Below are 16,808 nucleotides of genomic sequence, written 5' to 3'. Positions count from 1 at the left end.
GCAGTTTTACCAATATTTCTCTATAATTATCATGTTGCAATTTTTTGTTTTAGAAAAAATCACATAAAATCTCCCTACTTAGCAGATGAAGGGCCCCTTCTGATTTGTAAGCTTGTAATATAAGTCATACAAGCAATAACATACAAGGGTGAGCCGATAACGACGAAAAACCCTTTTCAACATCTGATTGAAGGGGTAAAAGTTGAAAGGAGAAAGAAATCTAGACTCAGTTGTTCTCCCACAGGTTGTAGAGCTGACTGTCTCTTTGCCTTGCAAGACTGCGGTCGCTACAGCCTCCGGATGGTGTCCAGATTCGTCTTCCCAGTCACCCTGGGGGGGGGGGGGTCACAGCAAGACCATTGGGAAAAGAAATCAAAGGTTTCTTTTGGCCTCCACCCTCCAGGGCAGCAGACCCAAAACCTGTGCGCATGCCTAGTCTCGAGGGCGCCCTCCAAGGGGAGCGTCCCTGCTCAAGGCCTCCCGGAGACCCAGGGGATGTCAGGAACCGGCGGCGGCGTCCAGGACAACTGAGCATCCAGGGTTAGCTTAGCTTATTTTCAGGCCTGAAAATATTCTTCCTCCAGCTCAAAACGAGCGGGGCGGAGCTGGCACTTCCCGGAGGGGTGGAGCCCGACGGCACCCTTGTTTGAGGGCCCTACAAGAGCCCTTCGGGGAGTGGAGGCCCAGATGTTCGGAGAGGGAGAGCGACACGCTCTCTGGTCAGCGTACTCAGCTGCCAGAACCCGTTTTTTGGCCAGCCACAGCTAGGGCAACCTCAACTGTCCCAGTGCCATGCCAGCTGATACTAAGTACCTGCCCAGCGCCCGCCCCCGCTGCGTGCCCACGGGCGTCCTGGGGTATCCCTATAAGAGCCGGCCTCATCCGCCTACACGTGCATTCCAGCTCCATTTCAGCGTCCGCTTTGCTTTCCACTACCCTCCCGAGTCTGAGGCGGCTGGCTCAGCCTCTTCTCAGGGGAACTCTGGCTAGAGCAGCCGGTCGTCCTATAACGAATGCGGCCCGAATTCCGAGTGTGAGGTATAGGTGAGAACGCCAGCCTGGGGTAAATCACCTAGTAGCAGTTCGAGCTCAGTATCCCCGTGCCCTGCCTTCCGCGGGCCTACCAGCCTCAGCCCCTCAGACGGCCGCCATCAAGCTTCGCTGCGGCTATAGCCGGTGCGCAAACACGCCCACCAGCGCACTCGGGCTCACTAGCGGCGCGAAGGAGGGGAAAAAAGCGGCACTGAGCATGCTCAGTGGGGAGGGCGGGGCTCTCCGGGCCGCGCGTCGGGGCCGGCGCTCCTCAGGACGGCTCGGCGCCTCCGCCGCCCGCCTGCCCGCCCCTCGGAGCCGCGCCCGCCGCAGGCTGCGCCCTGCCGCCCCGCCCCGCCCCGCCCCCCGCCGCTCGTCCCCGCCGCGGCCGCGCCGCCTGCAGCAGCAGCAGCTGCTCCTCCCTGGCGGCTGCCCCCCGCGGGTCCCTCCCTGGCTGCCGGAGACTCGGAGATAGAGGGAGGACACTGTCGTGCCGCCCGCACCAGAGACCTTCGCCTCGCCCTGTCGGTCCTCACCCTCTGGTAGGAACATGGGTAAGTCATCCTTTCCCCCGTCATCGCCTGACATTTTTCTCTTTCTCAGTATGCTGCAGGGTGGGAAGCATTTCTCGCGCAAAGTTGCCGAATTTCTCAATTCCACGGTTGCGAGGCGGTGGCTCTTCCCCTGGGGAGAGTCGGCGCACGCGGAACGCACGCCGGCTGCTGGACAGGGAGGGTCCCGAGCCGGGGTGGGGTCGGCTGCGGGGCCGGACCGCCGCCCGGCTCCCGGCACTCGCTCCTTGCCTCCCCTCCTCCATTCTTCCTGCCGGTGCCGGCACGAAGGAGCTGCTTAACGGGCTCACATCCTCTGCCCCAGCCCGGTGGCTCCGGAGGCCGCCCGCTTCCTTGCTCCCGCGTCGGCCCGGCTCGAGGCTCCTATCCGACCGCGAGAAAAGACCACTTGGTGTAACTTCCTTCCCTGTCAGTGCGACCTCTCCCCATCTTGGGAACTGCTCTTCCCGGGGCGGGGAAGTGGAAGCAAGTAGTTTAGGGATGAATTTACAACCTGCTCGGAAAATATTTTCCTTGGGGGAGAGCGGACAGCTTCATAGTTTGAAATGATGACTTGTCAGAGGCCATGAGGAAGGTGAGGCAGGGTAGAGGCGCTAGCTGTTGAATTAGTGTTAGATGACTACAGTGTTCAATCTTTCTCTCCTGGAGCCGTTTTCTTGGTTTCTTAGTCTGTCTACTGTAGCAGGAAACTGCGCCCTGTAACATATTGTTACTGAATTTACATGCTAGTTATTCGTTCCCAGCTTCCCCTGCCCAAATCTGCATAATCTGATTTTAGTTCCTTTATATTTATAGTTAATCTCAAAGAGATTGGTTTGGACGAGATATTTCAAAGCAAATATGTTTTATAAAACTATACATAATTTAACACAAAAAATTTTCATCATGTATTGCTTAACTGTTCGGTAATTACAGAAACGTCTGATGCATTCTGCAATGTAATTAAGAGTTGAAAGTTTCTTTTAATAGGAGGAACTTGGAATACCTCACTTCTACATGTTCTCCAGCTTGCTTCCACTCCTGTCTATCATAATTTCCTCTTTTTAAAATTTGCTCCATTGGCATCAATCCACTTGGACTTTTCCCACTCCTTCCTTATATTTTAGGTTTGAGATGAGTGTGGCCCTTTCATCTGTCAATACAGTGCTCAACATGTCCAGAGTTAGGTCATGACAACTCAGAACCTTCAAGGAAGTCTCTAAAAATCTAGAAATGGTGTCCTGGAGCTTCCTGGAAAAGCAAGTGGTCCAAGCTCTGATTCAGACCTTTGGCCATAGAGTGGGAAGGAGACAGTGTTGCAGGAGGGGGTATGAATGAAAAATGCTCTAAAACCCTGAATTTTATTTTCAGTTTTCCTTTTAATGTATTATTAATATGCTGAACAGATTTCAGTAAAAATGTGATGGCCCATTTATACATGTCTGTCTTTTTTCCAGGAGCAGAATTTTTAATGAATATTAAATCAGATTATTGAACATACTATGTTTTTTCTTTTAAACATACAGGACACAAGTTTTGCCTGTAAATTTTTTCCATATTCCAAAGTGAGCTTTAAAAATCCATTTAATTAAAAGATAAATGTTGAAACATTACTTTTTGGTGGGAAAAATATCTGATTTTGTTGCAGAACTGGTGGATAAAAATACATGAAACAAATGAAAGTATCTACTTAAAAGTAATCTTGAAATTGTTGAATACTGTTGTTTATTTTAAAATAATAAAGGGCCAAATAGAAATCCATCTCTTATTTTGAAGCATTGGATAGATTAATCTCATTCCTCATAGTATCTGTACCTTGTTAGAAAATTTTTAGTACTTACATAATCTACCTGGAAATGGAGTTATGGGTGTGTGTGTTATGCATTTAGTCTTGAGTTCCAGAATATGAAAATAATATCTTTTTAATTTTTATGTCTCCTACAGTGCTTTTTACTTAGTAGGTATTCAGTAAATCTTTGGCAAATTAGTTCTTAAAACCACCTATTATTTCTAACTTTTAAACCTGAAAGTATAGGCTGGGAACAAACATTTGGGTTGGTAGATATTATGAAGGTATAGAAGAAACAGATATTTAGAAATATCATTGTAGTGTTGCCTCTCCAGATAAAAAGGTTGGGTTGTATTACAGGCTTTGGATTAACCTCAGGCAACCATCTCCTTCTAAACTACCATTTTCAGTGGTAATGTGGTTTGGTGTATGATCAGTGGCACATACAATATAATAAAATTGGAATCTTGGAAAGCAATTTTATATCTGAGCCAAGGAAGTTGTTACAATAATCCATAAGATAACTGGTTAATAATAGGGGGAAAATTGCTTTTTAGTTATCTTCTCGAAGAAAGTGAAGTTTTTTAAAAAAGATTCTTATGGGAGTGATTTTCTCCACAGGAAAGTAAAGGAAAATTTCTGTATAAACTTGTGGACCACAGCTATTTTTGTATACATTTTATTATAAGTTTAACATATTATTTATTAAATATAAATTGTATGCAGTGTTTTGTAAGAGGACAAAAATGAAAAGGACATTCATGTTTCAGGTTTCTTATAATCCTAACAGGAACAATATGACAAATACACAAATAATTATAATAACGAATAAAGGTATGAGTGATATAAAAGGCCTTTGCATAAATTACAGATTTGAGGGATAGAGAAGAGGTCTTAGGGAAATATTATTTTAACCAAAGATCAGTTATGTTTCTGAAAAGTAGATACGAGTCTGTTAATTGGGATGGAGAGGGGAGAGAAATAACATGAACATAAGGAAACATTTGAGGAATTTCTGGGATATTATTAAATAGCTATGTTTGGCTAGAACAAAATATAAGGAAATAATGGTTAACAGAGATGGAAAAATATTAATATATAACAACCAGATAATATGAGATCTTAAAGGCCAAACTGAAGAAGAGTTTGGACTTAAATCATTTTTATGCAGTAAAATGTTGCACTTTATAGGGAGTAGTATATACTTTTTTCTTGCCTGAGAATACTTTGTAATTTCACTATAGTGCTGTACACTTATTTCTTTGACATTCTACTTAGGTCTTTATAACTTAGCATAGTACTTTTTTTTTCTCTTTTTAATAATATCTGTCATTGGGAATTATTTTCCAGTTTGAGTTTTGGAGGGAGCAAAAAACAGTCAAACCATTGCAATTACAAAGTATTATTTTGATTCTAAAATTCTATGACTATTTGAAACTAAAGTTTGAAATATACTTAGTATCATTGATGTCTTATATTCATCTCAATATAACTTGTTTTTTTTTCTCTTTATTATTCAAATGCTAATCTACTTGATGCTGCAGTGTAAGGGTTTAAGATAATTTGTTAGCTTTGTCTAAATAAATGCCCAAAAAGTCATTTACTCTGCTGGTTAAGATACAGATGCTGGATTCAAACTGCAGAGTAATACAATTTCTTCCAGTGCATCTATTTATACAGTTGTTACTACAAGCATTCCAGGAGTTAAACCAAGGACTGTAGTGATAAAAGGAGGTGGTTAAATTGAGCTGCTAGCTATGATTAGCTGTACTTGTAAATTCCAAAGTCCTTCTGATGATTTTTTTTCAGTTTTTCACAGAGTGATTATAGGGAATGGAATGTATGTATGTATCTATCTGGGCTATTCTTTTTACTTAGCAAATTATTAGACATCTCTGCATGTATTAATTGTATAATTTTAAATAATGATAACCAGAGGTGTGCTGGTAAATGTTTAACCAAAAGCCCTTCTCCAGAAACACCAAATTTGTGGTGGCTGTGAATTTCCTGTGTTGTAAATATTCCCACCATTGCAGATTTCAAGCTACCAAAATGGTGTCAACAAGTATAGAATTGGGAAGAGATCAGATGCAGCACATCATTATGTAGTATGTCATCTATATAGACATAATCTAATGAGAGTAGATAATAGCAAAATGTAAAGTAATTAAGTAATGATGGTTTTGAATATAACCTGTTTTAATGCAACTCATTTAAAGTATATAATTTTAAATAATAACTTTTAATAAATATCTCATAAAATTCCTAAAAATTTAATAATCATTATCTCATGGGCTAGTGCAGGAGGTGCCAGTACACCATTGAGTTAGTAATTACCATTTATTAAGAATTATTAATATCAGTTATCATGCTCCAAATTTAATTTTAATCTTTTTTAACAGTTTTAGGAATTGAGTGACTCTCCCCACTTTACTGATTCAAAGAAGCAAATATTTTTCCAAGGGGATAAATCCTCAAAAACCTAATAGTCTTTTTCAAGTTTTAGCTTATATAAAAATCACCTGGGAAGCTTATTAAAAAAAATATGGGGTCTATCCTCAAAAACTTGGATTCAATATGTGTGGGGTAGACTAAGAATTTGCATTGTTAGGAGGTTCTCAGGTGGTGTTGCACCAGGAATAATAGTAACCTACCAGGCAACTGCTGTCACACTTTTTCCACAGAGGGCCAGATGGTAAGTTTTTAGGCTTTGTAGGCCAAGAAGCAAAAATCAAGGGTATTATACAAAAAGAGAAAATATATGGTGAGAGAAAACAAATATCCACAAATATTTGACCATATACAAAAATGATAGTATTAATTGAACAAAGTTTAGTTTATTATAATATAAAATGAAAAGACTAGAATGCCTTTAGGGGAGGATAACATTTCACTTATTGTGGTTCAAAGATATCATCAGAAGGTAGTCATTTGTTAATGAAGGTTTATAATTCAATTTTATGAATTTTGTCTTTGAAGCATTTTTTCACAGATACATACTGCAATTACATTTAATTAATTAACTTATTTATTTATTTATTTATTGTGTGTATTTGGTGAGCTGAGGGCTTGAACCTGCTAGGCAAGCTATACTACTGAGCTACATCACCAGACCTACATATTCATGAGCGTATTCATTCGATAGAAGGCATTTATCAAATTCTTTTAGATTCTTCTCTTGATATTTGCTATATAATATGCTGATTAACCACTTCTAATTGAAGACTAGGTGGGAGCTCCTCAATTGGAACGTTAAATGGATTTTGAAATATGTATATTTCCTTTGTACTTGTAGTGAGGTTTGAAAAGGAATCCTGGAACTGTAATTTAAGCTTGCTAAGTATATCCATTGAAACTTTGTGTATGCATGACAAAACAGACAAATTGTTACTTAGTTTGAACAGTGTTATCAAAATGACTATCAGGGTATATAGTTCTTATATATAAGCACGATTTCTCCTTGACTTTAGGTCCGATTCATTAGGAAACATTATCAAATCTGTAGTGATATCTAATTTTCAGATATATTTATTGTTTGATACTAGTGGTTGAAGGCATTTCTTTTTGTTCAGAAAATTTTGTTTGTATATAAGCTCAGAAAATCACAGTAAAGCTCTATAACTACTAACTGTTAGGCCACTACATGATAAAGCAGGTCAGGATATTCAGTTTCTATTTCTGATGAATATGCATAGAACTGACTGCAGTTAAATCTGTGTGGACAAATAAAGTTCATTGGTGATAGTACTAGTTCAATGGTACGTGATAGATTAAAATATTTTCCCAATAACAAGCATATTGATGAGTTATTGAATGAAGAACCATAGACTTTAAACACCTAACATTTTCACCAACTGTAAATTTATTTAGCTAGCCTCTCTCTGTTTCTCACATACTTTTGCCGTTATCAGTTGTAACACATCTTAGCGGATTCCACTTCAGGTTAAACTGAAATAGTATTTGCTGAACTTTGAAATATTTTTGCCTGTTAATATTCTGTGTATACTCTCCATGGAGACAATTTCTTCAGTTGCTTGGAATTGACTTCTTGAAAATATAGCTAATATCACTAGTATCTGTCAACTCACAAGGAGCCAGGGAAAACCTCTTGAAATATTTTGCCTTGTTTTTATAATTACATGTTGATATTGTTTCTGGTGTCCTCACTTAAAGTAGTTAGTCTTCCTGAAAAGCATTCTTTAAAAAGTTTATTTTCTCTAGAAATATTTATTTGCTGTAGTCAAGTATAATTTAATTAGCTCATCATAATGAAAAGTTCCATTGCTAGGATAATAAATGAGACACTCTGAAACTTCATAGCTTCATTTTCATTTTTCAATTTTTTTTTTGTACTGGGGATTTAATCCAGGGGTGCTTTACCACTGAGTCACATTCCCAACCCTTTTTATGTTTTGAAACAAGGTCTCACTAAGTTGCTTAGGGTCTCACTAAGTTCCTGATTTTGTAATCCTCCTGCCTCAGCTTCTCCAGTTGCTGGGATTAAAAGCATGTGCCACCATACTTGTTCATTATTCAGTTTTGTAAAGAAATTTTGCTGTGATGAGATACTTTGTTTCGTATTTCCTCATTTCTCTTATGACTGCATTCCTGTGTGTAGGGAATGTGATCAATACTTAATCTAGTTAAAAATGATGTATATTGCATTTTCCCAGTATAGCTACAGTAACTACAGTGTCATTGAATAATAGATTGGCTTGCCATCCAACCCAATAGCAAAATAATCCAGACACCATTTTAAATGTCTTTGAGGCTTGACATTTGAAGTAAAGATATTCCTTACCTTATGATGGGGTTACAATGGTTTACTGAGAGGTAACCCCATAGTAAGTTGAAAATAGGTTTAACTAACCTACTGAATATCATAGCAACACACTTAAAATGTCTCTTTAACCTTACAATAGAGTAACTGACTAAAACTACTGCTCACTGCCACTGCCTAGCATTGAGACAGTGTTAACTAGCCTGGGAAGATTAAAATTCAAAGTATGGTTTCTGTTAAGTGCATATTGTTTCTGCATAATTATAAAGTTGAAGATTTAAATTGGAGATGATCTGAAGTCTTTTTGTTTTGATATGATGGTCAAAATGAATGTGTGGTATGACAATATAGATGGTACTTGAAATTTTGGCAAATTGTAGCTATGTCACTGCAATTTGTAGTGCATCAAAAAGTATGTAAAATTATTTTTCTGGCACAACTGCCATTTATATGTTGAATACTATCAATAATGCACAAAGGAATAATTTGTATTCTAATAAAACTGTTAAGACACTGAAATTGGAATTTCATATAATTGCACATAATGACGCCACCTTTTAATTTTATTCAACCATTTATTAATGCAAAAGACATTTTTATCCACTAGTTTATAAAAACAGGTAATGTAGTTTGCCAGCCCATTATAAAGTAATGCTATGCTGCTTCCCTTTCCCTAAGATTTTTTTACCCTGTTTTTATGTAAATGGATGTTCTGAAAAGTGACACTTGCTTTTTTAAAATTAACAAATTTGAACTAACCTAGTATAATAAAAAGAACACTAGTATAGCAGTTGGGAGATGAAGATTAAGATCCTGGGCCTCACACTGCCTCTAACTAAATGGGTGAACTCAGGGATGTCTCTTAAACTCACTGCCCCCCAGTTCCCTAATCTAGACAAAAACAGAGTCATGATGTCATTATTTGAGGTCCTGAATCATTCACTGTCTTTGAAGTCCAAAAAAGCAGTGATCTGAAGATTTGGGGAAAAAATCTAGTTTCTGACTTTTTTGAATAGCCCCAAATATGGCTTCCTAGGATCCATTCCTGTGTGGCAAAACTGATTGGAGTTGAGTAGGGAATCCCTGGGCAAGTGCATACACACACATAATCACAAATAAGAACTCACTAATACCAAGGATTCATTCCAGTAAGTGGGTTAATAGAAAACTCTGTACACTAACATTTTTTTTATTTTAGTTGTAGATGGACACAATATCTTTATTTTCATTTATTTATTTTTATGTGGTGTTGAGGATTGAACCCAGTGTTTCACATATGTGAAGCAAGTGCTTTACCACTGAGTACAACCTCAGCCCACACTAATACTTCCTATAACCTGCAAAATCAACTCATTAATACTGTTTCTCTGATTCATGGAAGTATTTGAATATACAGAAATATGAGATTTCTGTTATTGTTTCTGAATTGCTAAAGATTTAATTATATTAAAAATTGTGCTGTATATGTGTAATAAGAATTGTAATGCATTCTGCTGTCATTTATTTTTTAAAAAACCAATTAAAAAATTGTGGTAAAGTTGGAACTTATCACTTTTTGAAAATTACTTTTTTATTTGACAGAATTCAAGATTTATGGTAAAAATTCACAGTTAAGTAGGATCAGAAGAACACTTTTTCAGACTGAGAAAGGGTAGCTGCAAAATTCACATCATCCATAGGGTAAAAAGCTGACTGCCTCCCTACACATTAAAAACAAGGCAGATGTCTGCTCTTGAACCACTTTTATTCGGCACTGTGTTAGAAAATAAATTTATTTTAAAATTAAGAGGTTGTGAAAAATTGTATAACTAGTCAACACAACTACCTATTTTATATGTACATGTACACACACATATACACTCATTTATTCATTCATTCATCAGTCATGGTTAAACTTTATTTTTAGATGACCAGAGTGGTTCAAGAATTATCTAGAAGTTCAGAGAGAGAAAAGAGTATCTGCTCTTTCTATAAACTGTGTAGTTTGGCATGTTACTTAAGCTCTTTATATCCTCATTTCATATGTACCCTTAAAATATTATCATTATTATTGAATAAGAACCAAAGAACATATTCCAAATAAAAAGGAAAGGATGGGGGAGCTAATCTCATAGGAAAATAATACAAATTATAATATGGAAAACTTCAAGCTCCATTATCTAATAAGAACTTCACCACTTCAAATTAAGATCTGTTGTATTTTTTCTTTTCTTAGTTTTGGTCCTTGAGCATAAACATTTTCCTAGGAGAAGTAATGGCATGTTATTTTAAAAGATCATGAGAGTACAGTAGAACTGCTGGATTGTTTCTAAGGAGGATTATTTTCTTTTAAATTAGAAAGAATTTACTAACCTGTAAGAATTACATAAGAATTATATAAAATTATCTAAAATAATTTCAGATAACTAGAAGATTCCCTTAATTTGTGATATCTTTCATAAGAGGGGAAAAAATCCCAGGAATCATTGTACTTTCACACACAAAAAATTGCTTTTAAAGCTGTGGAAAACCCATACCATCTTTTTTGTGGGGTGGGCATGGTATACTTGGGATTGAACTCAGGGGCACTCAACCACTGAGCCACATCCCCAGTCCTATTTTGTATTTTATTTAGAGACAGGGTCTCACTTAGTTGCTTAGTGCCTTGCTTTTGCTGGCTGGCTTTGAACTCAAGATCCTCTTGCCTCAGCCTCTTGAGCCACTGGCATTACAGGCATGGGCCACTGTCCCCTGCCAACCCATATCCTCTTAAAGTATTATTTTTAAACAAATTTGTTATATTTTAGAAACTGTTTTCTTTCACCCTTTTTAAAATATTCCTATTTGAAGATTTCTCAGATAATCCCAGTATCAGAGATGGAACTGATCATTATAAAAGAGCAAAATTTATGTTGATCTATATCTGTATATACACACATAAATCATATGCTTCATTGAAACATTGATTTTTTTCTTTAAAATTATAACATTAGGTTTTTAAAAAGAAAAAAAAAACATATGAGTGGATTGATTTCCTTTTAATTACAAAAATGAGTTTGGGGGAAGCATGGTATGGTGTTAAGCTCCGAAGAAGGTATAACTGTCCATTGTGGCTTCTATCTAGTTCAAGAAACACAAGACTGTAACGTATTAGGCATTGCAGAAGGTGACAAAATAAATGTAGTACAAGAAGTCACATTTTCCAATTTTGAAGAACTGTAAAGTAGTATAAAAGAAATAATGTAGTATAAAGTATGTAATATGTAATTATATAAATATTATATCATAATATGAAGAGTAATATAAAAGAAATGAATACCAGAAAAAGATAAATATCATTTCTATTCACAAAAGAGAAAATACAGACCCTTAAGAATTTAAATAAGAGGATCATATTTACTTTTTTTTTTTTAGCAACTAACAAAACTCCTCCAGTATATATATACAAGTGCTCATTATTTACAATGATCTAGAATTTTTTCCCATAGATTTTATTCTTCAGTTAAACACTTACTGAAAGCAAGAATATAGATATCCAGCATTGTATTACCTTTATGCAGAGACTGCTCTCAAATATATTTGTTGTATATTTAGGTCACATATTCAGATATATAGACAGTTCTTACCTAGGGCAGCTAACAAATTCATTCTTGAAAAGCTTACATCTATATAAAGCAAGATACAGGCAGTCCTTGCATTGCACAGTTCTGATCTATACAAGATCTGTGTGAGCTTCATTTAACTGTGAAGTGCTGACTGCCTGTGGAAAGAGCCAGGACTTTGAAAACACATGTCTGGATTTATCACAATTTTAGCACTTATTCTGGGCAAATTATTAAGCGTCTGAATTCAACTCTCATCAGTTAAAATGCAGATGATGATAATAATAGTAACACCTATTTTCACAGGAAAGTAGTAGATATTGCATAAAATAATATCTACTGAGTTTTCATTTCTGTTTCTAAAGCTGTAATATAATCGATTTTGGAAAACTAGTGTTCAGAAATAAATCCAATTAAATAATATAATGCTGTTTATTGTCCTAATTTTTTCAATACTAGATTGAATGCAGGGGTGCTTTGTCACTGTATTACATCTCCAGTTCTTTAATTTTTCATTTTGAGACAAGGTCTAGCTTAGTTGCTGAAGGTCTTGCTAAGTTGCTGAGGCTGGTATTGAACTTGCTGTCTTCCTACCTTGCACTCCCAAGTTGCTGGGTGTGTATGCCACCACACCTGGTTTTATTGTACTGTTTTAAACAAATCATTTAGTGAATATTAAGTTATTATAGCAGATTAGATTTTCCAAAGGTGGCCACAGCAATCTCTTGTTCCACATAATCTGGAACTTGCCACCCTCCCATTGAGAGTTAGGTTCAAATTCTCCTATTGAATGTGAACACACTTTTTACTTACTTCTGTTAAGCAGAATGCCTCAGTGTGATGCTATGTGACTTTCTTCTAATATAGGTCATAAAAGGCAATGCTTACTTCTGCTTTGTTTGTTGAACACTGGCCTGCTTAGAGCCCTGAGCAGCCTCAGTATTCTGAGGATACCTTATTGTTAGGAAGCCAAGCCTTGTAGATAATTGTCAAGTGTCAGATCAGCAATCCTAGTCTTCAAATCCTTCCAAGGTCAGTCACCAGACATGTGAGTGAATGAACTGTGGGATGATTCAGGTGATTTCTCAACCCCAGCTCCCAGAGTCAGCCTTTGAGACTCTTGCTTTGAGGGCCCAGACCTTGTAGATTAGAAATAAGCTATACTCAATGTGCTCCCTGTGAATTCCTGGTTCATAGAGCCTGTGAGCATAATAAGATGGCTTCTGTTTTATGCCCATAAGTTTGGGGTGATTTGTTACGTAAGAATAGTTGGAACAGTTATAAAACCTAAAGGATAACATTTTCTCAGTAAGAAGCAGATTGCTATTAAATTCATCAAAGTGAGAACTACCTGCTGAATAAATGTTTGTTGAGTTTTTCTTTGGTTTCAAAGGAAAATAGCCTAATAGAGAAGTTTGCCTAGTAAGTATTTCCCTATGGTTTCTTTACTTGTTCTTTAGTGTGACAATAATTCCCATTAAGGAGTATTTGACTCAGTTAGCATCCAGGGAATAAATACATCTGTTTTAACATCACTGTAGGTTTCTCCATAGCTTTCTGATAAATTTTACCAGTTTTTCTAATGAAGAAAAGTTTCATTTGCAATCTTAAATTAATAAAAATAGTTATCATTAAATTTATATACTTTTTATTGAAATACAAGAGCCCAATAAATCTTAGGAACAAAGGAATATCTATGCTGATCTCTCTGACTGAAAATTTAGTTATCCTTGAGTTGATTTTAATGTTTACATCTTAGAATAATAGCATTTTGGCAAAATTGTTTTAAATCATAGCTTTCCTATCACTTTCTTGGAAGATAGCGGGTTTTCTGTGTTGATTACCACTGAGTGAAATAATGCTTTGTCATAAAATTACAAAGGGATTTCAGTTATATTATGATTTCTCAAATAATAAATCTAAGGCTAGGTTATCTAAATGAAGATCATCACCATGAGAAAAAAGTAGTAGGGTTGTAATAACATTGGGATTGTTTATGTGTTGAGGTTTTTGTATAAGTCTATAAATATAAACATCACATACACACAGCATGCCTCTGGAAGGATGCAGGGAAAACTTAATGCTCTTTATTTCTGGGAATGATCAGGGATATGTGAAAATAATTATCATTTACCTTTGCATCTTAACACTGAGGGCAGTATTTGATGCTTGGTAGGCATATAGCTCATACTGTTAGATGAGTAGAAGTTTGGGATTATCTTTTCAATTTATTAATCACCTTATTCATAATATTCTTAGTCTTTCTCACATAATTCATTTTTCTAGGATGGCTTTTTATAGATCTCTATCTGTCTAGGTCCAATTAGAAGGCAAAATACACAGTGTTAGATTTATGTGTATGTGTGTGTGTGTGTGTGTGTGTGTGTGTGTGTGTGTATATATATATATATATATATATATATATATATATATATATATATATATATAATATCTGACAGGAAACACAAGGTTTACATGTCAGAGAACGGAGTTTATCATTCACAGAGCATTTTAATGCTGGTTCCCCAACATTCAATCTCAATATTTGGCAGTGTGTTAAGAACCTGGAGTTACCCTGTATATGTACCAGGGTAACAGGAGAAGGACCCTAAATTTATGACATTGGAAGCTTATGTTGGGTTGCTGACACTTCTGCCCAGCCAAGAAAAAAACAACACAATCCTTATCTTATTCGGTGATTAACAAATCCTCCCTGGGGAGGAAAATGGCATCTTTAAATTTATTACCCTAAAAGTAAGCTAAAAGCAAGCTAAAAGAACAGAGGCTTTTTTTTTTAAGTTATTTTGGAATATCTCCAGGGAGGTAGACTTATCATTAGTACAGTTTATCATTTTCCTTTGCTCAGAAAGCCCCAACCATGCAGGTATGCCAAGAAATCCAGAGAAAAATTGTTTCCCAACACACAATCATTTAAACAGCGTATATTTATAAATTTATTATGCAATAATAAGAGTAACTATAAAAGACAGCAAACTCTAAAGGTAATCTAAGCCTGAGGGAGTTTTATCTAAGGAAGGGGAAACTAACTTTTTCTTGGAAGGGCAGGTTTTTCATTAAAAGATACAGTTCCAACTCTCTAGATGGCATAGAAGTCCATTAGGTTACTAGGCCAGAGCTGGTCCACAGGCATCTGACCTACAGGAACATCTCTTTGGAGAATAAGTACACTAAAGTTGATGAGTGGCACACAGAGAGTTGGATATGCAGAAGTTAAGGCATCAGGAACCCAGCATACTTCTATGTACAGGTTTGGGTCAGAGCAACTCCGGGTGACCTGGTCCACAGGTCTTACAGCATGTGTACTTATAAGGATGTGGAGATGGTACAGGAAGCAGTGACCTGGGCTGAGGTGCAGACCTGAGCTGTTTGGAGCTCTCTTATGCAGAACCACTACCTGCGTTGAAAAGTGGAAAAAATAGGTGGTGACAGCCATGGCTTGTAGGCATTTGGCCCTGAAGAAAACCATGTAGCCTGAACAAGAAGGAGAGAGCCTTCCTATCTATTGTCCACTGTAGACAAAGCTTATGTCATGCCATCTGGCAAAGTTAAAATACATTAAGGGCCCAGCATTGTTTTTATAGAACAGGCTTGAAGGGTGAATTTGGATCTGAGAAAGAAAGAAATTGATAACTGACATTGGTTGAATTTTATTCTTTCTAAACTTAATCTGGTACATCATAGCTTTAAGTAAGGATGTTAATTATCCTTTGTTATATTTATTTTTGTGTGAATTATCTTTTATTTCTACCCTAAAATATTATCCATTCTTCTTTTCACATCAGACACTTCATATGCCAGTGCTATAACAAGGGAGACACCTCTCATACAGCAAGAAGTGTGAACACCCAGTCATCATGCTGATGAACAGAAAAGGATCTTGACCCTAAAATTTCTTTTTACTTTCTGTAGCAATATTTTGGTATTATATTTCCTTCCTGAATTCATAAATGATATAGTTCAGAGAGTTATTATTTTTATTAGATTTATAAAAGTTCTTAATGTATTGCTTAGTATTAATATATGCTTATATTAAGTAATACATTAAAAAAACTTACAGATTAACCTGTATTAAGGAATACATTTACCTACTTTTGCATGTAATTTAGAACTGCTTGTGCATATCATTTTTCTTCAGTAGCATTTGATTACCCAGAAAAGTTGGTGTTTCCTAACCTCTAAATTTTAGTGTATATTATCTCTTCTCTGTTATTTATTAGATTACCAAGTGAGACTTTCTTACCAATCTTAATGAAATACTTTTCTGTATTTTTCCAGCTAAAGAAAGTCGCTTTATCTTGGCTTTGTATGTCAGTATTAAATTTTCTCTTCAGCAAAATATTAAAAAGTAGGGTCTTTACTTTCTTTCCTCATTACTATATATAGTTAGTCACAACTTTGAATATGTTTTGGAAAGACTCTTACTCAAGACTTTTGGAAGTCAAAGTGGATAATCCCACTTTTGTTTATCTAACTTATCTAGCCTGTAAATATTCCTGTAACATTTTCAGGCAAAATTTCCTCTTACTGAAATTGTTTTATCTGTCACTTGTCTGGTTTTCCTATGCTGCCAGGCATATCTTAGAGTTTGGGGTAGAACTTGGAGATAGGATATCTTTTATCCTTGAATCCAAGTGTCAGGAACCATTGCATGGTAAACATATGCTTAAGTAGTATTGTGAAGGAGTAGAAGTTCACAGCTAAGACAGTCCAAGAACAATATACTAATCTAAGGAACTAAGTGAAGCTAAGAAATAAATAAAATGGGCCTGGGAGATTCAGAAACAAGGATAATCAAATAAGCAAAAAAGCCATTTTTTTCCTGAAATAATTCTGATAATAGAGTACTGATAATGGCAAAGTTTTATTTAGGTTGGCATGTAGGCACATTATAGGTATAAGGAGCTAGAGTAGGGCAAATATATTTCAAGCAGTTATTTTCAATTTTTGTTTAAAGAATTTCTCCTTTATTGAGTATACAATAAAGGAGGCAGGCAAATAAGTGAAGTTTGAAAGTATATGCTTTTCATTTTCCAGCTTCTTCTAAAATTAGTCTT

General features: G+C 36.5%; 1 protein-coding gene across 5 annotated transcripts in view; it reads left to right on the top strand.

The window, feature by feature from the left end:
* Positions 1-1,403: 1,403 nt before the first annotated feature.
* Positions 1,404-16,808, top strand: part of RAP1GDS1 (Rap1 GTPase-GDP dissociation stimulator 1) — a 150,514-nt gene continuing 135,109 nt past the window's right edge. For all 5 annotated transcript variants that reach the window (XM_081303970.1, XM_081303969.1, XM_081303968.1 and 2 more), the window contains exon 1: positions 1,404-1,586. In XM_081303970.1, the coding sequence (XP_081160096.1) occupies positions 1,583-1,586 (4 nt within the window). In that variant the 5' untranslated portion in view covers positions 1,404-1,582. The remainder of the gene's footprint in view (positions 1,587-16,808) is intronic.

This window comes from Spermophilus citellus (assembly GCF_964194105.1).
Source record: "Spermophilus citellus genome assembly, chromosome: 8".
NCBI lineage: Eukaryota > Metazoa > Chordata > Mammalia > Rodentia > Sciuridae > Spermophilus > Spermophilus citellus.
The sequence above is the reverse complement of the archived record's forward strand: the minus strand, read 5'-3'. Positions and strand labels throughout refer to the sequence as shown.